Source organism: Diabrotica undecimpunctata, chromosome 10, assembly GCF_040954645.1.
Source record: "Diabrotica undecimpunctata isolate CICGRU chromosome 10, icDiaUnde3, whole genome shotgun sequence".
Classification (NCBI taxonomy): domain Eukaryota; kingdom Metazoa; phylum Arthropoda; class Insecta; order Coleoptera; family Chrysomelidae; genus Diabrotica; species Diabrotica undecimpunctata.
The window spans coordinates 58,919,359-58,942,144 of NC_092812.1; the positions used below are offsets into that span (position 1 = coordinate 58,919,359).

Below are 22,786 nucleotides of genomic sequence, written 5' to 3' on the forward strand. Positions count from 1 at the left end.
TTCAATATGTCCACGTCTTCCAAACCACCTGTTCGGAAAATTTCGTTTAGGTACCTTCGAACATCTAAAGCATAATGCGGAGGCGCACCATCCTGTTGAAACCATAAACTTTTATCAAAACCTCCAAGATTAATTGTACTGGTGAATAAATTAACTAAAGTAGGTACGAGATACCCACTTAACAACTGAAGGTATGCTGGTCCGTTTAAATTACCTTCGACTTCGAAATAGTAATCTAATGATTTTATTTCTTACAATGCCAGCCCATACGTTTAGCTTTTGCGGGTACTGTGTATGATGTTCCCGCATCCAGTTGGAGTTTTCTTTTGCCCAGTATCTACAATTCGGACGGTTGACCTCGCCATTTAATTTGAATGTAGCCTCATCAGAAAAAATAATATTTTGAACCAAGAGAGGGTTTTGGTGGTTGTTATCCATCATTATTTCGCAAAATTCTATTCTTTTATTTGGATCATCCTCGTTTAATTCCTGTACAACTGTGCATTTTACTTACTTTACTTAATTTTAAGTACTTTGTGTACAGTTATTTTGCAAACATCGAAATCACTACTAACCTTGTACTAACGAATAGAAGTGTGCGCATCTTCTTCAAAAGCAAGTAGAACATCTAATGTTGTAACAAAATTTACAGAAATTTTCTCGAAATTTCTTTTCAATATTACTTACTGTTGACTGCTTGATGGGTATTTCTGGATATTTATAATTAAATAAATTACACACTTCAATCTGAGTTCGCGATTTGTCTCCATACCCAATCATCATGAGTATTTCAATTCTTTGCTTTACACTCAAATTCATTTCTACTTAAAATTAATGCTAAGCAATAATACAGAACATTCACGAATTAATACAATTATTGTACTACTTAATTGTTATTGAACGTTACTAAAAATAATTACAGTTTACCAAAAACTAGAAGTAGGCTAACTTTTTTGCAATTGATAATAAATAATTTATTTTCTAAGCGCATATCTTTCAAATTATATCCGTAAGATCCAGAGTATTATACTTTTTTGGAATCAGCTCATTTTTATCGATATAAAAATGTCCTAAAATGCAGGGTGTTACATTTAAAAAAGAGCCGATGACGTCATCACTGTAATGTGTATCACCTTGTATAATGAAATTTTATTGTAAAATGTAGAACATTAAATTTAAAAATCGACGTGTTTTAGATTTTTTTAAAAAGGCTTTTCATTTAGGAAATATCGAATTTATTCCATACTTTACGGACACACTGTATGTTCATTAAGTACACAATAAATTGGTGATGTTTTAATAAAGTATACCAAATAAATCAATAATATTAATAAAAATGATATAAACGATTATAATCTGACAAGACTTTATGGATTTTTAACAGATTAAATAATTTACTTCTGTATTTTCGATTTGCTTTCGCCATATAAGACTAGGCCAAGGATTTTTTGGGTATCGGCAACGGCTAAGTTCTAATCTATTACGTTTCTTTACCTTTATTAACACTAGGAGATGATTCCCTATACTTTTAGGTGTTTCAAACAATTTTAGCCCTATAAGGTGTTATTGGTTATATTTAGATTTATACAGCTAAAATAAATAACTGAAAACTTACGTTTTTCTTTAGTCCTAACCGTTTTCATTGCTTCAACACTACATTCATCATCACGGCAGGCCCGAACATGAATATCATACGAAGTATAGTGATGTAAGTCCGTTAACAAATAATACGTATTACTTGTTTTATACGAATATACGGTGTTATTTATTAAATCTTTTGGTGGATTATCTGTAGATTCTTGGAGGGAACTATTTGTATACAGGACTGCTTCTCTTTTGTCTCTTTTTGCCGGCCTAAAAATTAAGTGTTTTGTAAATTAAGACGGAAACCGGAAAATTCATATTATTTATTTTTGTCATATATGTTCTAATATTATACAGTATAAAATAAAATTAAAAGTAAAATAAATACTTTAAAAATACAAAAAAAAATATTTTCAATATGTTAACTATTATAATTTATGTTAATACAACAAATTTTCACTCAATTTTAACCAAATCCAAAGAATCCATAAATCCAAAGTACTTTTAAATTGTTTATAGTCCGGGCGCTTGGTTAGAAATAATAAAGGGCACTTAAGGACTGCTATAATTATTGGTTCTCGCTAAAATGATCCAACAAAATGCGGGTCCGCAAACACCTAACGAGGTACTGTTAATACAACAAAATAGTACCCTCTTTCAGGAAAATTATGCAAGGTCCCAAAATGAACAGATGCTGTACACGGCATGGAAATAGACGTAAATGGAGAAGAACGCTACTAATAGAGTGAATCAGCTCCAACTCCAGTTAGATAACTTACAAAAATTAAATGAAAGCTTGCAATTAAAATTTGCAGATCTAGAGAAAAACTTGTCCAAAGAGAAAGAACTAAGAATGAGGAATTTCATACTGACGAGGAGGAATTAGCTGAGGAGACAGAGTGGATACGTGTCAAAAACTTCAAAAAACGTAAAATGGATACATCATTGACCCCACCACAAAAAGAGTCATATGTCCAACAAAGAGAAGAAAAAACTAGAAAAACACAAATCCCACCTCCAATAATTGTGGAGAGTATTGCCGAATTTAGCCAATTACATGAATTAGTCAGACTACATACTGCTAAATTCAAGATAAAAGTACTTGGAGACACGAGTTCTAAAATTGATGTCGATAGTGAAGAAGACTTCAGAAAATTAACGAAAAAGTTGAGAGAAGTAAATTATCCATGGCATACGTATGAAAATAGGCAAAGCCGACCCATTAAAGTTATGGTCAATAAGTTACATCATTCAGCCAGTAAAGATTCGATCATGAACGATTTAAGTAATAAAGGATTCAAGATAATAGATTATTACCGAAATTAAAATACAAAACAAAGCAACCACTAAATATGTTTATGTTGGTATTCAGAAATGACGAAAATATCAATAGAATCTATGAGATCTCAGATATCATGAGCGTAAAAGTACAAATACTTCCGCTAAGAAAATCAAAATTGGTACCTCAATATAAGAGATGTCAGGCATATGGGTACACACAAGGTTACTGTGCGAAAGAACCAAGATGTGTCCGCTGCACAAGAAAACACCTAACAGCCAAATGTGAGAAACCCAAGGACACAAAACCTAAATGTGTCCACTGTGGAGAAGGGCATCCGGCTAGCTATAGAGGATGTATCGTGGCAAAGGAAATACAAAAAATAAAAGATAAATATAACAAGAAACAGATCTTACCCAGACAACCACAAAGAATGCAAAACCTGTAGAAAATCCAAAACAAGAAGAAAACAAAACAAGAACTTATAGCATGGTAGCAGCTGGTAAAAGTAACGAAGAAAACTATAGTAGTCAAAAAGATCTGAAAATAGAACAAACACTACAGAAAATATTAGAGAGATTAACTAACCTGGACGAGCGTATAACCAGAATAGAATATAGCACCAAAGGAGCTATACCTAAAAGACTTGGTAATGGCGGGTAGTTTACGAATAGTACAATGGAATGCAAATGGCATCTTGAAACATCAGCAAGAACTACAAGCGATACTAGATATAGAAAAAATAGACATATGCCTCGTTTCTGAAACTCATTTTACGAATGAGTCATATATTAGATTTAGGGATTATAAAACTTATCACACTACTCACCCTGATAATGCAGCCAAAGGAGGTAGTGCAGTAATAATCAAAGAAAATATTATGCACTATCAGGAAATGGGATACAGAACTAAAGAATTTCAGGCCACATCAGTAAAAATTAAATGTAAAAACTATGAGGTAATCGTCACAGCGGTTTACAGTCCGCCAAGACATGCCATCAAGAAAAATCAATATATAGATTTCTTGACCAGTCAAGGACATAGATTTATCCTTAGAGGAGACTTCAATGCAAAACATACGCATTGGGGGTCACGACTGACTACCACCAAACGAAAAGAATTTTTAGAAGCAATGAAATATATAAAATGCGACGCAATATCAAAGGGAAAGCCAACACACTGGCCTACTGACACAAATAAAATCCCAGACCTTATCGACTTCTTTGTAGTCAGAAATATTTCAACAAATTACATAGAGATAGAAGAGGCATTGGATATGAACTCGGACCATTCTCCAATTATTCTCACACTCGGTGACACTGTTATCAAAAAAGAAAGCCCCCTAGACTTGTTAACAAAAATACTGACTGGAAAAGTTTCCAGATAGACCTTGAAGAGAAGATTAACCTCTCAGTTCCATTAAGAACCGTTGATCAACTAGAGGCAGAAGTAGAATTACTCAATAAAAATGTACAACAAGCTGCTTGGAACAACAGCACGAACAGTGTCGAAAGAATAAAAGGAAATAACTACCCGAAAGAAATCAGAGAAATGATAACCGAAAAAAGAAAACTGAGACGTAAGTGGCATCAGTCTAGAACACCAGTTGATAAAACTAGATTAAATAATGCCAGACAAAAATTAAAAAGAGAAATTCAAAAAATTAAAAACGAATTGGTTAGCATCTACCTAAGTGAACTATCAAATGATAGCGCTACTGATTACTCATTGTGGAAGGCTACCAAACAATTAAAAAGGCCAATCTTACAGAATCCACCAATTAGAAATACTAATGGTAGCTGGGCAAGAAGCAATATACAAAAGGCCAACAGGTTTGCTGACCACCTAGAAAATATTTTTCAACCTAATGAAGAACAAGAAATAATTAACTGGGAGCTCCCTAATCAAGATGAAATGGAGATTAGGCCTGTAACTCCAAAAGAAGTATATTTGGAAATAAAAGAATATATAAATCCAAAGAAAGCTCCTGGATTTGATCTAATTACTGGGGAAGTGTTAAAGCAACTTCCAAGGAAAGCTATAATAAAATTAAAACATCTTATAAACGCTTCCTTTAGGCTGAGGTACATACCAAAGTTATGGAAGGTGGCAGAAATTATAATGACACTAAAACCAGGAAAACCTCTGCAAGAAGCTTCTTCATATAGGCCTATTTCACTGTTACCTGTCATGTCTAAATTATACGAAAAATTACTCTTGAAGAGACTAAAACCGATTATAAAGGAAAAAAATCTAATTCCTAATCATCAGTTTGGATTTAGAGCAAGCCACTCAATGATAGATCAGGTGCATAGAATAACAGATATAGTAGAAAAAGCTCTAGAGGAAGGAAAAGTCTGTTCCGCAATTTCCCTCGATGTAGCGCAGGCTTTTGACAAAGTGTGGCATGACGGATTATATCATGCTACTTACCAAAACAATATTCTGAACTACTAGAATCATATATATCTGACCAGATACTTTCGAGTTAAATATGAGGAAGCATACTCAGAATTAAGAGAAGTTAAAGCTGGAGTTCCACAAGGAAGTGTCCTGGGGCCAGTGCTATACCTGCTCTATACCAGCGATATTCCTAATCATTAGAACCTAACAGAATTGCGACATTTGCAGACGACACATGAATTTTAGCAGTCGGACAAAACCACGAGGATGCAGCAACCATGCTACAGAACTCTGTTGAACAAATTAACATCTGCACCAGGCGATGGCGCATCAAATTGAATGAAACAAAATCTGTTCATGTCAATTTTACTAACAAAAGAGAACAACATATCCCAGTTAGTATAAATAGAAACCAAATACCTTATGCAAATACTGCAAAATATTTGGGTATGACATTAGATTCCAAGCTACGTTGGAAAGCACATATTAAGAAAAAAAAGAGGAATTAGAAATTAAGTTCAGAAAGATGTACTGGTTGATGGGAAAAAAATCCACTCTGTCTACTTATAACAAATTGTTATTGTATAAGCAAGTCCTTAAACCGATATGGACATATGGGATACAGCTATGGGGCTGTACAAAAGAAAGTAACATCCAAATTATACAACGATATCAGAATAAATTATTAAGGAACATCGTTAACGCTCCATGCTACTTCAGAAACTGTGATCTTCATCGAGACCTCCAGATGGATACGGTTATCCAGACAATAAGTAAGTTTGCCGAGAGTTATGAACAAAGGCTCTCCAACCACGTGAATGTCGAGGCCATCAAACTCCTAGACAACGCCAACCAGGTAAGAAGACTTAAGAGAACGAAGCCGTTTGAGTTAGTGCTATAAGTAAGTGAAAGTGAAAAAGCAGAGCAAAGTGCGGCTAAAGTGTACACGTTAGCTAGTAGTACTATAATGTATTAGAGCCTAAGGAATATTGCTGAATGTAACCTTAGATAAGTTTTTTGTAATATTTCGTATATAGAACTAACTTGCTTATTGATCAGAGTGAATGATCAGATAGCAATAATCAGAAGATTCCTGTTTTATTAAATAAATAAAGAAAAAATAGAAATGATTACTGGCCTTTTGGCTTTGCCAGTGCCATTAACTTAGGAAAAAAATATTAGAAATAGTATTATGAATTTGTTTTCCAAAAATAAATTGATATTAAAATTACTTGAATTTATTTGCGTCGCATCTTTCTAAAATAGTGTTTTCCTAATTTTGTGGAACATTGTAGACAGTGGCGTAACGTTTACTAATACGGTGGCCGGCATAAGTCAGGTAACGCTCTCGAAAAAAAGACATAAGTCTGATGAGTCTGGCAACGCGAAAAAGATTAAAACGAAGCATGTTCGTTCGTGCTTCAGACAGTTGTGCCGGTGTCATGATAGCACGTGGTCGTTGAGTAGACGCGTTTTCAGAATGAAAGCACGTCCTGTGTTCGGGAGTACCTTAATGTTCATTCTGAAGAATGGATAGATCGACGAGGAATCGTTAAGTGGCCCTCACGGTCATGCAACTTGACATCCTGTGATTTATTCCTATGGGGCCTTCTCAAGGACTGAGTTTTTGCAAGAGGATCACCCACCAATCCCGACATCTCCCGACAGTCCCCGAAATCTTCGCGGACAGCTTGACGTGCTTCGCCGAACCTGCCTCTCTGTTGCGAAACGTTGTAGTAAATGCATTGATCAAGATAAGCATCAATTTGAATACTTACAGTAACCCTTTCTCGAATCCCTTTTGTAATATCTTTGAATAAATTCATTTTGACGCTTTGAATCTTTTTTGGTACCCTTATTTAGGTATTACATTTTTAGGTAATTAAGTTGTAACTGCTTTGTGCAAAAATGTTCCTCCAGGCACCCTCGTTGCTTTTGACAATTTTTTTTCAAGCTTTTCCCTGGTGAGTTCACCTTTTAACATACTTTCCCTATGAGCCTAATAAAATGGCACAATACCAAAGATGTTTTTGTAATGACGACAGCTTTTAATCCTAAAGAAATGGAACTCATACAAAGAACTCAAAAGAATGGAAAAAATAAACCTATGTACATACTGCCCTAACGTAATTGGAAGGAAGTCGAAAAAGAACTTTTTCCGGGTTATCTGGTTCCTTTTCGAATCATCTCTAGGGACTTTCCAGGTGTAGATTCTTCGGACTGGGAGTTTGTACCATGTGTTTTAGATAAATAGTTCGTTGCCCTTGCAAAACTGAATTAGCCTCTCTGCTCTCTCATTAAATGTTGCTAGTCCATATTCGCCTACTATTTCTCCATCTCTTCCTTTGCCTACCTTCGCATTGAAGTGGCCTAAAATAATAACTTCCTCTTTTTTGTTTTCTTCCAGTGTTTTGTCATTGTAAAAGCTGTCTATTTTTTCTGTTTATAGGAGCACCAATTCAGCACTGGCTTCATAGTCACGAGAAGTCTTGTGGGGTCAGTCGTAACCTTCAAACCAGTTAACGAAAGGCTCTGCTATATTAGACTAAAATGAGAGCTGCATAACTACTCCCTCATTGCCGTCCATGCACCGATAGAGGAAAAGGAGGAGCAAATAAAAGACAACTTCTTTGAACTAACAAATAATCTCTGTAAACAGTACTTGCATATTATCTTGGGGGATTTTAATGCAAAGTCAATAATGATGATTTAATATACTTTGCAGCATTCCACAATCTGTTAATACAATTAACAATGTTCAACTACGAGAAAATTCCCAAAGAACCATCGGTCTCCAACAACTGTGTCACAAGAAATCAGATCGATCATGTTCTGGTAGGTGCCAGGAGAGATGGTAAACCTAAGAACCTAGGAGGAACGAATGGAGACACGAATTTTCTGGTAAAAACGAAAGCGAGGACAAGAATAGCGTCCCAAAAACCCACAGGAATACGCCAACAATAGTATGGAATACCGAATTTCTGCCCAGCAAGACCAGGAAACTTCCTTCAAAAAGACAGTGGATAGCTTATTAGAAATGGCAAGGAAATCCTAAAAACCTGGAAGGAATACTTGTGTCAAATCTAAACGACAAATCTAGCAGAAATACATCAAACATAGAAGTGCAACTGAAATAGAAGACCAATACCCGACATATGAAGAAGTAATCCTTGCAATTAAAAAACTTAAAAATAATAAGGCACTAGGCAGCGATGCTATACCCGCAGTGTCTAAAACGCGGAGGAAAAGCACTATACAGATCTATCTACAAGCTAATTAAAGGCATTTGTCAAGAAGAAACAATGCCAGATGAATGGAATAAAGGGGTCGCAATCCAAAAAAAAAAAACCAAAAAGCAATGTATTAACTACCAGAGAATAAAGGTCCTTGTGTACAAACTACCAACTACAAAGTCCTTGGAAACATCCTACTAGATAAAGCCAAAACAAACACAGAAGAAGCAATTGGGGATTACCAAAGAGCATCACAAAAATACTTGGAAACAATGTGTTGTTTTATATTCTGCAACTAGTAACGGGTTTGTTGAAGATGCTGGTCTGTATTTTCCACCAAATCGAAAGGTACAATCATGATTTTAAAAAATGAGTCTGCGAAAGGTTTATACGAATGCTGGAACTAAATATTGGCGAACTGGACAAAACACGTGTATTGTTTCACTAGTTTGATGAATATTTTTAGTTATATTATACATTTTTTTTATTTACGTGTTACACAACGCACCGTAAAAAATTACTTACCTCTTAAGATAAACCTGATTGAGAAGATTGTCTTCAAATTGTATTCTTTCTTCGACGCCTTCATCAAATTGTGTCGTACTTTGCGTAGAACTTTCACATTGACAATTGTGCAAAGTTGGTGGTTTTTGGGTAGAATGAGTTTCTTCCTTAGGTGCTACAAGGAGACCGTTAAAAATAAAAAAATAACCATTTAGAATAATGTTAATATACTTACTGTGATCACTGCAGTAATCATGGTCTTGATTGTAAGTCGGGTCATAGTGTATTTTTCTTGTAATCACATAGTGCGTTATGAGGCCGTTGGGTCTTATTGGAGGAAGCCAGGTAATGTACAGAGTGTTACTAGCATTGCTGATAACATTAAGGTTACTTGGATGCAGGGGCACTACAATATAAAATAAGATTAAAGTACATCATTTATTGTAAATCGGTGGTGCTACAACTAAAAGATATATAGGGTTGCCGAATTAATAACAATTTGTGTGCTTAAACGGATTGGATCAAACTACTCTACGTTAAACATAGCATCATATGTGAAATATTAAATAGGGCACGATATAGTGGGAACAATTTCCGTATGTGCCTGTGCGTGCAAAAAATTTAAACTTTTGCACATGTTGTATAGCGAAAAAAACAAAAGACGATATTATTAAATCGTCTTCGTCTGACGAAGCAGGGATGCTGAAATTACGTCATAACACTCTATTGAGACCGATACAAATACGGGAGGTTTGACGAATTGTGCTCCTGCGTCATATATTTGGCTTTTCAAGACACTGTTTTCAACTACACTGGTTTTCAAATTAAATTTAAAATAGGCACTGCTTATTGAGTTTGACAGTTGTTGCTCCATATATATATATATATATATATATATATATATATATATATATATATATATAGTCAATAACATAGAAATTCTACAAGAAACGAGTTTTAGGACCATATTAACAACGGGGTTAAACTTAAAAAGTAAGATGATAGAATACACAAAATTAGCACAGGAACAGCAGTAACTTCAACTAAAATATTACTTACTGGAAGGTAACGTCCTGAAATACTGTATTTTGCTTTGGGCACCGTTTCTTTCGCTAGCTATTGTATACGTTTTTACATAAAATGCATATTGAGTATATGGTTCTAAGTTTTTAATTTTGTATGTAACAACTTTTTCATCCTCTTTATTGGGTGTGTCAACAACCTTCCAACTAAAACAAAAACGAATATAAATCAAAAGTATTAAAGAAATAAACAATATTTAACAGTGACATCTGTATTGTAATCGCCACTCGCGCATCTTTATTAATTCTGAATGTTACAGAGAACGGTATCAACACCGTTTAAATTGGATCGGTACGAATATGAGTATCTGCTCTGATTCCTAGCTGGCGAAGAATATACACCTGTACTCTGCTTTTTATTCATCACCATAAAAGGAAGTATGGATACGTATGAATGATAGATTTACATATGTGCAATACATATGCCATACTGACTATTATACTTACTTGTCTTGACCACAGGCGTCTTTGGTGTCATATTGGGAAATGTTTGTAACTGGGGCTTCGGTGTATGAAATAATATAAGCCAAAAGTTTGCGTGGGTCTTCCAAAAGAAAAGCTTTCCATTCTAACGTAGAAGAATTTGATTCTATATTGGTGACTGTAACATCCAGCGGCGTTATATTACCTAAAAATCAAAGAATTGAAAACGGAACAGACTACATTAGCCAAATAAGAGCAGTATTAATTAGTACAAAGGAAAAGAAATACTAGATCACTAATAAGAGGTACTTACATGCAGTTTTGTCGCCGTTAGAATTTTTAGCTACTTCCAAATCCGTAAAGTTACCCAAACCAGCAATTTCTTGCAACTTGAGAATCTTTTCGTAACACAACTTTGGATTAAAGTGGAAAAACAGTTTTCCTGAAAGAATCTTCAGAGGAGGACGCGAATTCCAATCCCACAGATCTTGCAGATTCTGATTATCGAATACGCTGAACACATATTTCCCGTTATCCTTTTCTTCGCCCTTTATTACTTTAAGACTTTTCAGAAAACTTAGCGACAGCAGCGAAAATGATCTGACTACCTTCAAATAGCCACTAATTTCTTCAATAGTTTTTAAGTTTGCTTCCAACTCGGTAATATTTGCTACAAAATATAAATATAAATTAATAGGTCCCAAAATAAAAAAATATATATAAAACAAAGTTATATTTATAACAAAACGGAAGTATAGTCGGTTCGCTATATTTACGCGGGTTTCGGATTAACAAAATTATGCTAATGACTCATTGATAACCAGTTGCAGTAAACGACTTCCCAGAAAATTAGGTAAAAACTGCATTAATGGTCATATTTTAAAATACATTAAAATAACATTAGGGTAGGTATAAATTTGTTACAATATTGCAGTTGAATTGATTCTTTGCCAGTGTTGACATTGTATGTTTGGTGGAAATATTTAAAAATGCCTAGACGTGTGTTAGATGTAGATAGTCTAATTTGTAGTGTACATAAGTATTTTACGGATGAAAAAGAAAATGGTGGTCCTTTAAAATCGGTAATGTCTGTTCAACAACGCGTATGTGATGCTCTAGGAATTAGTGAAACCAAACTAAGAGGAGTATTACAAAATCGCAATAATGAACGGCCGAAAGAAGATCACCGAAAAACTCGCCTATCATTGAAAACGAAAGATATTCCAGATGGAAAAAAAACTTGAAATTCGTGATACCATTTATCGAATGCGAGCCAACAAGGAACATGTGACCTTAAATACAATTCTCTCGGAATTAAAAGATAGAAAATTTGACGAAATTGGCAGAACAAGTCTATGGCAAGTGATAGATAATTTGGGTTTTAAATTTCAAAAGGAGGATAACAGAAAAGCCCTTTGTGAACGAAGTTCTGTTGTGCATAAAAGAATTAACTTTCTAAGAAAATATTCTAAATTAAAAGAAAAAAGGGAAATTTTATATATTTAGACGAAACATGGATATTTTCTAGGGGTGCAACCAAGAGAATATGGCAAGATGATAACGTAAAGTCTATCAAACATATTGATGGAGAAGGAAAGCGACACATAATTTTACATGCAGGAGGGAAATCGGGTTTTATAGAAGGTGTTGATTTAATATTTTCATCTAAATCAAAATCAAGTGACTATCACGATAATATGAACACAGAAATGTTTGTAAAATGGTTACATGAAAAACTTCTCCCAGGTTTAAGTGAGCCCAGCGTAATTATTTTAGACAATGCACCTTACCATTCTGAAGTATTAAACAAAAGTCCAACGAATTCTTGGACTGTTAATAAAATTAAAGAATGGTTGACAAAGGAACATATACCATTAACACAACATATTTTAAAATCAGAATTATTACGCTTGGCAAATATCCACGCAAAACCAAAAACCTTTGTTGTGGATTAGATTATTGAAAGTTACGGTCATCAAGTTTTACGTCTGCCACCGTATCATTGCCAGTTTAATCCCATCGAATATATATGGGGAATAGCAAAACAATATTATGACAACCATAATGGGCCTAACGGTTATAGCGACGACGCAGTTCGGGAAACTTGGCGAAAGACACTTTCAATTGTAACTCCAGAAGTGTGGTGCAACTGTATATTCAAGTGCGAGAAACTAATAGAAGATTGGTGGACTCGTGAAAATAAAATAAACAAAATAAGTCCAATCATAACACCAATTAATGGTGATGACAGTGATGATGATGATGATGACGATTATGATATTTTTGATGATAATGACTGATTTTCATTTTTGTTGGCAAGTTATATTTTTTTATTTTTCATTAGAAATTCTCTCCATGGAACAAATATACATAGACCATATTTTCTGTGTGAAGTGTAATATAAAATTATTATTAGGTTTATATTAGCCACATTAGACTCCATTAATGAAGTAATTCTCCTTATTATACTGTCAATTATATAAAAGATTTTCCATTATTATTTAATTAAAAAAAGTTATGGATTATTTTTCATTTCATTTGACCAGTTGATATTTCCCCAAAGAGCAGGTAATTAAAACTGGGTACTTACAATAAAATTTTTAATCCGAAACCCGCGTAAATATAGCGAACCGACTATATGTAACGTAATGTATACAGTACGTGCCTCCTAGTGGCGGTACGAGCAACAATGCAATGTAAGCGGGTGTGGGGTAATATTGCAGGTTGATTGCATTGGTGGTATGTTGGTCTAATCGCACAGGAAATGATGATGACACAAAAGGCATTCAGTCATCTAATATTCGAAAATCATTTAAGTCTATAATAATGGCAATACAATATAATATATCAAAAATTATACTGAAATGATGGCATCTCCTGAGGTAAAATGTTCCGAAAGCAAACTTAGAATCTTGGAAGTCTTACATGTAAGAAAATGGAGTTGGTAGATGCACTTAAAAGAAAGAGAATACAAATTGTTTGTCTTCAAGAGACCAGGTGGAAAGGACCAATGACAAAAGATATAGGTGAAGGATACTAACGTAATAACGAGTGATAAAGAGTAATAATCAGTGAAATTTGTACTTAATAAAGAAATGTGGGAATAAGCGAGACAAAAAAGATAGGGAAAGGACACATCAATATCAATGAGAAATATAGTCTATATTATTCCGGAGTACCACAGGGTCACAGAGCAAAAGAAGGAGTCGGTATAATAGTTAATAAAAAAAATAGAATCAAGAATAACAAACTACGAAGCAGTATCATCTAGAATAATCACAGCCCAAATAGAACTAAAAGACAAGATAGGAATAATACAAATATACGGACCAACAGAAGGTAATGAAGAAGAGATAATGATAGAATTCTACAACGAACTCCAAAACGCATTAGACAAATTAAGAGAGACAAGAGAAAAAATAGTAATCTTAGGCGATTGGAATTCAAGAGTAGGTAAGGATATTAACAGGGGATTAGGATGCATTGGACAATATGGGGAAGAAACATTAAATAGAAATGGAATTAAAATGCTGGAATTCTGCCAAACCAATGACCTGATAATAGGAAACACATTCAGTGAACAAACCATTAACGACAAATATACATTTGTGGCTGAAGAGAGAAATGCGAAAAGCTTAATCGACTATATAGTCTATACGAGAAACCTAGAACAAAATATAAAAAACATCTTAACGGAAAAGGAACCCGAACTGTCTACACAACACAGGATGGTCACTGCAAAACTGGAGGATGAAAAAATGGAGGAAGTGGAAAGAAAAGAGTACAAGAAAGTAAATGTAAACAAACTAAAGATAAAAAGTGTGCGAGAATTTTACACGGAGGAAACTAACAAAAGACTGAGACAAATAGAGCGCCAAAAAGAAACATGGACAATGGAAGAAAGATGGAATACATACAGTGAAGTATTAAAGACAACAGCAACTGAAGTGTGTGGAATCAAAAAATATAATAAACAGTTAAAAAGGACAAGGTGGTGGAATAAAGAAGTGAAGACAGAAATAAAAAAGAAGAAAATAGCATGGAAAAAATACCTCGAAACGGGATTAGAAGAAGATAAAGAAAAATACTATAGGCAGAGACGATTGGCAAAAAAGACAGTCACACAAGCAAAAACAAAAACATGGAAAGAATTTGGAGAAGAACTTCAGGAAGAATATATAACAAATAATAGAAACTTTTGGACGACAATACGACACATAAGGCAGAGAAAACGAAAGGAAATAAACGCAGTAAGAGATACTTCAAACCAAATACAAATAAGCCCAGAACAAATAGCTAGGGTATGGAAAGAATATTATGAGAAAAAATTTGATACCGAAGTGATAAAGGAAGACAATATAATCAATGAAGGCGAAGAAAACACAGAGCCAGAGCAAATAAGCAGAGAAGAAGTAATAGAAGGATTATCAAATATAAAAATAGGCAAGGCAGGTGGAGATGATGAAATTGAACCGGAAATGGTAAAATACATGGGAGAAGAAGGAATAAACTGGCTATGGAAAATATATAAAGAGGCGTGGGAAAAACAAACAATCCCTAAAGACTGGCAGAACAATATCATCGTGCTAATATACAAAAAAGGAGAACATGTAAACTGCGACAACTATAGGGCAATATGCCTGTCATCGGTGTGCTTTAAAATATATACGAAAATAATAGAGAAGAGACTGAGACAAGAAGTAGAAATGGTATTGGGAGAAGAACAAATGGCATTTAGACCGGGAAGACAGACAAATGACAACATATATATCATTAGAAACCTAATAGAAAGAAGCATAGATACGGGGAAAAAACTAGTATTAGCATTCATAGACCTAAGAGCAGCATTTGACACGATAGAAAGACATATTATAGGGAAATGCTTGAGGAAAATTAACGTACCTAATGCATTGATAAAAATTATAGAAAGTATTTACAAAGAGGTAAAAGGAAGGGTACAAATAACAGGGGAAAGATCGGAAGCATTTAATTGGAAGAGAGGTATTAAACAAGGAGATAGTCTCAGCCCTTTGCTATTCATAATAGTAATGAACGAATTGATAAGAAACACTAGAGACAGAACTAATCAACTACAGACAATAATAGGTTACCGCAGATTACAACCGGTAACAATAGGGTCCTTAATGTATGCAGACGACATAGTACTAATAGCAGATTCCGAGAATAAAATGCAGAAACTAATGGATATATGGGTAGAACAAATAGAAGAACTTAAAATGGAGATAAACGAGGAAAAAAGTAAGATAATGATAATCAGCGGCAAAGGAGATAAGGAAGATAATCAAATAAAGATAAAATGTAAAAACTCAGAATTGGAAATAGTAACAACTTACGAATACCTGGGAAGTATAATAACTAATGATGGAAAAATAGACTGGGAAATAACAAATAGAGCAAAGAAATCAAACAATTTATATTATGCGTTAGCCCCAATAATGGGAAAAAGAGAAATTGCACGAGAAACAAGAATAAAAATATATAACACAATAGTGATACCGACTGTGCTCTATGCAAGTGAAAACTGGACAATTCTGGAAAAACATAAGAGCAGGATAAACGCAATGGAGATGAGACATCTAAGAAGGATAGTTGGAAAGACAAAATGGGATAGATTAAGCAACGAGACTATTAGGAGAATGGCCAACCAGGAACCGATAATGAACAAAATAGCAAAGAGACAAATGAACTGGTATGGGCATCTGATGAGGATGCCATCCAATAGAATAACAAGAAAAATTTATGAAGCAAAAAACATCGGAAAAAGAAAAAGAGGCAGACCAAGAAAAAAATGGATACAGCAAGTAGTAGAGGCGGGAAAACTTAAACAAAAATCACTCGAGGAATTGAAAATAATGGCAGGAAACAGAAAAGAATGGAAGAGGTGGGTAAATGGAAATTAAAATAGCTAGCCCAAATCCGACACCCTGTTAGGGTAAAAGGAAGGGGAGAAAGAAAGAAAGAGAAATAAAGAAATGTTGAATGTTGTGTGTATGCTCCTAAAGTCGGTTTGGGTGAGAATGCAAGAAAAACATTGTCTAATTAATATTACATCACAGGAGTGAGTTATAATAGGTGCTTTTATTGCACATACCAGGATAGGCAATCAAAGAGATGAGTTACTTTGTTATGGATGGCAGGGCGTAAAGGAATTGTTGGTAACTAGATTGCTGATAGTCTTGTTAAAGAATGAGCCAGTGCTCCTTTTATCGGTTCAGAACCATTCTGGCATTCCAGAACAACCTGGATAACATACTTTGTGCAGTCTACTAAGAAAATATTCCAGGGGACAAAGTGCATAGAGTACCATGCAGATTTTGCGAAAAGGTAGTGTAATATAAGGTCTTTTAAAAGATCTTTTAAAACCTGAGGATGTAAGAAAAGTAGCTCCGAAACGAATAGTAAAGTTTTTTTGAACTCTAGATATTTTGGACTAAAACATAGATTTAGACTATAGACAAAAGATATTGTAAGTTGCAGTGTGAAAAGGTCCATGAAATCAAATTATTCCTTTGAAATCTGTAAGTCTTATATAAAAGCTATTTGTTGAGTACGTCTGACTTAATATGCTTTTTAACTGTTTAGTTTTTGAGACCTTTTTAAATTATTTAATATACGTACCTCCTCCTCTTATTTGTATTGCTAGTGAACCATCAATATGAGTACATCCTCTAAGTTGGCTCGACGTTGCTATACTATCTACATTCAAACCAGGGCAAGATTTCTTACAACGTCCTGAAGTAAAAATATGTAAATTAGTATGATAAAATTAATGAAAGGTATAAAACTAAAATGTCATTAATAGATTACCTCCACACGGTACACATGTCCTGTTGTTCTCAGTATGGTCTGGAGGACACTCCAAAATGCAAGATTTTTCATATATTTTATAAGGTTCTGGATAATAATTTGTAGTCTGCAATTCTATGGGTTTATGCATGGTTAGACATTGGTTTTTATCGATGCAACGCCGCTTGAAATACTGAAAAAAATTAAATGTAACGATTAAAAAAGAGTAGACATGATAAAAATATGGAAAAGGATGTAAATATTTTATTTTAAAAGTAATTCTAGGTAATCAAATGATCTATCCTCAAATTAAGTGCACAGAAACGTACTTAGACTAGAAACTAAACCTACTATACTTTGTCTCAAAGTGACTAGTCTGTACAGGGTAAGATATGCAATGCTAACCTTATGGGAATTTCGCCAAGACTGTGCCAGTTTTATGCAGTGAGCGATGGCGTTCTCTATTGTCTATCTTTCAAAATAAACGGAATAAACCAGGAGTCCTCAACAAGTCCCCACGTAAAATTTTATGTAATTTACAAATATCGTTTGTTAATAATTTTACATAATACTATACATTATTTGTTTCTAATAGTAACTTATCAACTTTTATCTTTTATTATTAGCAGTAGTATAATAAAATATGCATTAAATAAACATTTGTTTCAAAGTTTAAAATAATTCCGGTAATTTTAACTGCCAAATTTAAAATGTTATTTATGTCCCTGCGTTGCTAATTACTGCCATCATGTGTATAGAATTTGTAATTTTGGTTAATATCAACTGCAAATACTTTCTTCTAAGTTATTCAGTAATTAAGAAGCAATTAGAGTAATTCTTGTACAGAATATGTTTAAAAGCTTGATACATCCAGGGATTTAATTAGTCTTTATTTGTTCTTCGGAGCGCGTAAACATATTCGAGTTACGATTATTTGTACCATCTTGGATGTACTGTTACTGTTTTGTTATTGTTATTATTTGTTGGTGGCTGTTGTTGTGATTTGCTGTTGGCAATTATTGTTATTTTCTGTTGTTGGCTATTGTTATATTTGACGCCGAATTTTTACAGCAAAATGGAGGAAATTGTTCAATGGAAACGTGGAAAAGCTCTGAAACTTTCAGAGAAGCAGATACTAATGAATATTATTAATTATCATCTTAATCAGGATAACAACGATTCTGTATCAAGTGTAATTAGGAAAGTGTCAGAAATGAGTGGTGTTTACGAAAAAACTGTTTCGCATACGACAGGAATATTCATCACCTGCTGGATTACAATCTCCAAAGAGCAGGCCCAAGAAGCGAAAGGTTGGTAATTCTCGTGACAACAAGTACGATGAAGGTCTCAAAGGCCAAATTCGTAGAATAGTTCATCAATTTTTTCGTGACCACATACCACCAACAATAAACACCGTATTAGCTGTTGTAAATGTCGAAGAAACTTTGCCCAACTTTTCACGGGCCACGCTACACCGCTTGCTGAGTGACATGGACTTTGTGTTTATAAAACGTGGCAGAAATTCAATTTTGATTGAAAAACCAGAAATCATCTCGTGGCGTCATCGTGTCATCGTTATTTACGCGCAATTCTTAAATACCGTGCAGAAGGATACCACATAGTGTATTTTGATGAATCATGGGTAAATATCGGGCACAGTGTGAAAAAAGAATGGGTTGATAAAACAATTACATCTCATCGCGATGCTTTTGTTCGTGGTCTGACAACAGGATTAAAAGCTCCAACAGCTCGTGGTGCACGGTTCGTTTTATTGCACGCAGGATCTACCAGTGGATTTGTTGATGGAACAGAGCTCACGTTTTTGGCAAAGAAAAATACTCAAGACTACCACGACGAAATGGATGAACAGACCTTCGAAGATTGGTTCGAAAATAACTTAATGCTAAATTTGCCAGAAAAAACTGTTGTAATGGACAATGCCTCCTATCACAGCAGAAAGTCAGAACAAATTCCCAACACTTCAATACTAAAAAAAGATATTCAAGAATGGCTGCTGTCAAAGGACCTATTTTTTGAAGAAGACTACCTAAAATGAGAGTTACTTGATGTAATCAAGGCCTTCAAAGCAAAATATGACAGGTACATAATAGAAGATATTGCCAAAAAGCACACTGTGAAGATTCTGAGGCTCCCACCCTATCACTGTGAACTCAATCCCATCGAAATGTTTTAGAGTGAAGTGAAACAGTATATAGCTGGACGCATAGACATTTTAAAGAAGCTGAAATGCGAAATTTAATTACAGTAGCGTACCAGGTCATTACGCCAGAGAAATGGAAAAACTACGTAAACCACGTGATAGCAACAGAAAAAAAAATGTGGGAAATTGACAATGTGTTGGATGATATCGAACCAATTATTATAAATATAAATAACGGAGATAGTGATGACAGTGACGACAATAATGATGATGATAGTGAAGCAGAAACTAAATGTGACAGCGATTGACAGAAAAAGGAACTAAATATAATGGTGTACAATTACGATTGCTTACACACGAAATTAAATACAATGACTTCTTTTATTTTCAACTTATTTATTAGTTTTATTTTCGGATATTTCTACGTTTTGTTACTGCCAACATATACAGTGCGGTTTTTAAAAGTCCTTCCCCCCTTAACTTTTGAACGGAACAATACATAAATAAAATGTTTCTTTATATTTTAGTTTTATTTTATTCGATTTTATTTAAATCTATAAACAAATGGTTTGTATCGCTAACACATACTGTAGAATTAAAAACAAACTGCTTGTGTGACATAAATAAAAGGCATTTCTTAATTTCTATTTTATTTTAATTTAACCCAAGTATGTTGTAGCAAATATTATTTATGTTTGAGAACCACTGACAGAAGGAAGCCAGGCAGGGTCGTTAGTGGGCATGAGTACTTAAGCTACCCTCAACACAAAAGATGGATTAGGCTAAGTAGTAAGAAGTGACGTTTATTTTAATACAAGTTTGCAAAGAAGTATGGCATCGATGTTGTGCATTTACCCTGTACAGACTAGTCACTTTGAGACAATCTATAGAAAGGAGTTTCAGCGCAGTTATAGATCCCATAACAAAAAAAATTACAAACTGGACATTATTAACCGAGGAGATTTGAAATGTTAATAATTTATCATGAAACCATCAAGTTCATCCCTACTAATAAATGAATTTAATTTTTGTTTAGTTTTTTTTTATGTAACAGGTAAAAACTATTATATTTTTATTTAAATTTAATTAATACATGTGTAAAAATGTGTCATTACTGTTAGAAATTTAAATCTTTCAAAGTGAATAGCAGGGGGTCTATCTAAAATTGAAAAACATGACAAGGGGTCTACGAGAGAAAAAAGTTTGGGAATCTCTGACTATCCCATAAATTCTGAAGTCTGACGTTCAGTAATCTCTGATAGCAGTGACGAATCGAAACAGTCCTAAAAAATTAGTAAAAACCAGCACTACAATGTTGATGAGTATATGAATACCCTATTAAAAATTTGTCCTTAACTACAGCACTGGAAATCGTCGCAAACTTGAATTATTATTAGACACATATTAGCCTACTTCGCGCTATATATAGAGACAACTAAGACGATCTATTGTTTTGATTGAAGGGAAATAAAAATATCCGTTGTTTAGGTACATCATTAAGTTTGTAGAAAAATTATTCTAAAAATAATTTCGCAACATATTTTCGTCTCGATGTTTTATTTAAAAAAAAATTAATTAAGTTTAGAGCGAAATTGTTATTTCAACACAATTGGAAAGTTAACATCGTCGTTGACAGACGTCAGCCAATAGATTCAGTAGTGACTGGAATAAAAAGTCATTATGACCTTTTCTGCTTCGGTAAATAGTTCTAAAGAAGATGAAAATTATTAACATAAAGAAATTAAATAACAATTCCCACTTGGGATTTTATTTCCACTCAATGATTGCCAATAATGACATCATTCAAAATAACATTGTTATTGATTCGTTTAAAAACGACATTGTTGTTCCTATCCTAAAGTCTGGTAAAGATCCAAATATTGCAAATTCATACAGACCAATATCGTTACCTTCTGTGTTTTTAAAACTCTCGAGAGACTCATAAAATTTAAACTGGATTGGTGGTTACAAAAAAATAATTTGCTACCAGAAAATCAGTTTGGTTATAAAAGAAGCTTTGGAACACTAGATGCTCTAACAACCATTGTGGTAGATGTACAAAATACCTTAACCAGAAACAACTATTTAACAGGACTATTTAAGAGGATCATCGATGTAAGAGATCATAATAACAAGCTAATTGGACCGCGATATAATTATCAAGGTATACCACAAGGCTCAGTTTTATCTCCAATCTTATTCAATATATACAGCTTTGACATACATAACATCCAAATAAATAACAGTTCATTCAAAATCGTACAGTATGTCGACGATTTCTGCATCTATACAGAAAACAAAAAATATGAAACCTGTATACAAAGCCTTAGCAAAGTATGTGAATCCCTTTTTTTATGGTTCTTAGAGAATGGTCTCAATTTATCTATAGAAAAATCAGTAGTATCTATCTTCACAAGACATAACATTCCTACAAATGAAAATATCATTCTGAACGATCAATGTTTTAAGCTTCAAAATCATGTCAAATATGGATTATTATTATTATATTATTAATTATTAATATAATATTATTATTAATTATTTTGGATAAGAAGTTAACTTGGAGACAACACATAGAGTACATGCTTGATAGATGTAACAAAGGCAGCAATTTCCTCAGAATGACAACTAAAACGTGGTGGGGTTGCGATGTAGAAACATCCTTGTTGTTTTATCGCGGTTATATACGATCTATTCTAGATTACGGTGCTACTCTTTATGGTTCCGCCTCCAAGAACCTTTTAAGAAAAATCGACACGTTTCAAAATTCTATTATGAGGGTATGTTTGGGTGCTATGAGATCAACCCCTATACAACCCTTATATGTTGAAGCCGCTGAGCTACCCCTGGAAAATAATAGAAACTTTTTAAGTGAAAAAAGCCTTCTTAAAATTCTATTAACTAACTCCCAGTTATTTTCTCCGCCTTTATGCATGGCATTACAGAATAATCCTATTTTTTTCAAGAAATTAGACACGGTTGACAGAAGCTTAGACTACTTTTCTTTATTCCACAGAACTCAGGTTATATTACCCACTTATAGTGAGAACACCATTATGAGTAACAATCTTCTAAGATCTCTACTGCAGGATTATAGGGAAGCCACAGTAATATACACGGACGCATCAAAAGCAACAGAAGGGACTGGATGCGCATACTTTTTACCTGCTACAAACGTAAAATTCAAGTATAAACTACCATATGAATTTTCAATCTTTTCAGCGGAATCAATAGCTATACTTGAAGTTCTAAAATATGTTAAAAACACCTGCAATAGACATATTTTAATTCTGTCAGATTGCCTTTCAGT

General features: G+C 33.9%; 1 protein-coding gene across 5 annotated transcripts in view; it reads right to left on the bottom strand.

The window, feature by feature from the left end:
• Positions 1–22,786, bottom strand: part of LOC140451862 (insulin-like receptor) — a 285,820-nt gene that overhangs the window by 8,664 nt on the left and 254,370 nt on the right. For all 5 annotated transcript variants that reach the window (XM_072545775.1, XM_072545773.1, XM_072545772.1 and 2 more), the window contains 8 exons: positions 17,337–17,508; positions 17,148–17,261; positions 10,822–11,178; positions 10,533–10,713; positions 10,063–10,232; positions 9,239–9,409; positions 9,025–9,178; positions 1,616–1,854 (listed from right to left, as the gene is read on the bottom strand). In XM_072545775.1, the coding sequence (XP_072401876.1) occupies positions 1,616–1,854; positions 9,025–9,178; positions 9,239–9,409; positions 10,063–10,232; positions 10,533–10,713; positions 10,822–11,178; positions 17,148–17,261; positions 17,337–17,508 (1,558 nt within the window). The remainder of the gene's footprint in view (positions 1–1,615; positions 1,855–9,024; positions 9,179–9,238; positions 9,410–10,062; positions 10,233–10,532; positions 10,714–10,821; positions 11,179–17,147; positions 17,262–17,336; positions 17,509–22,786) is intronic.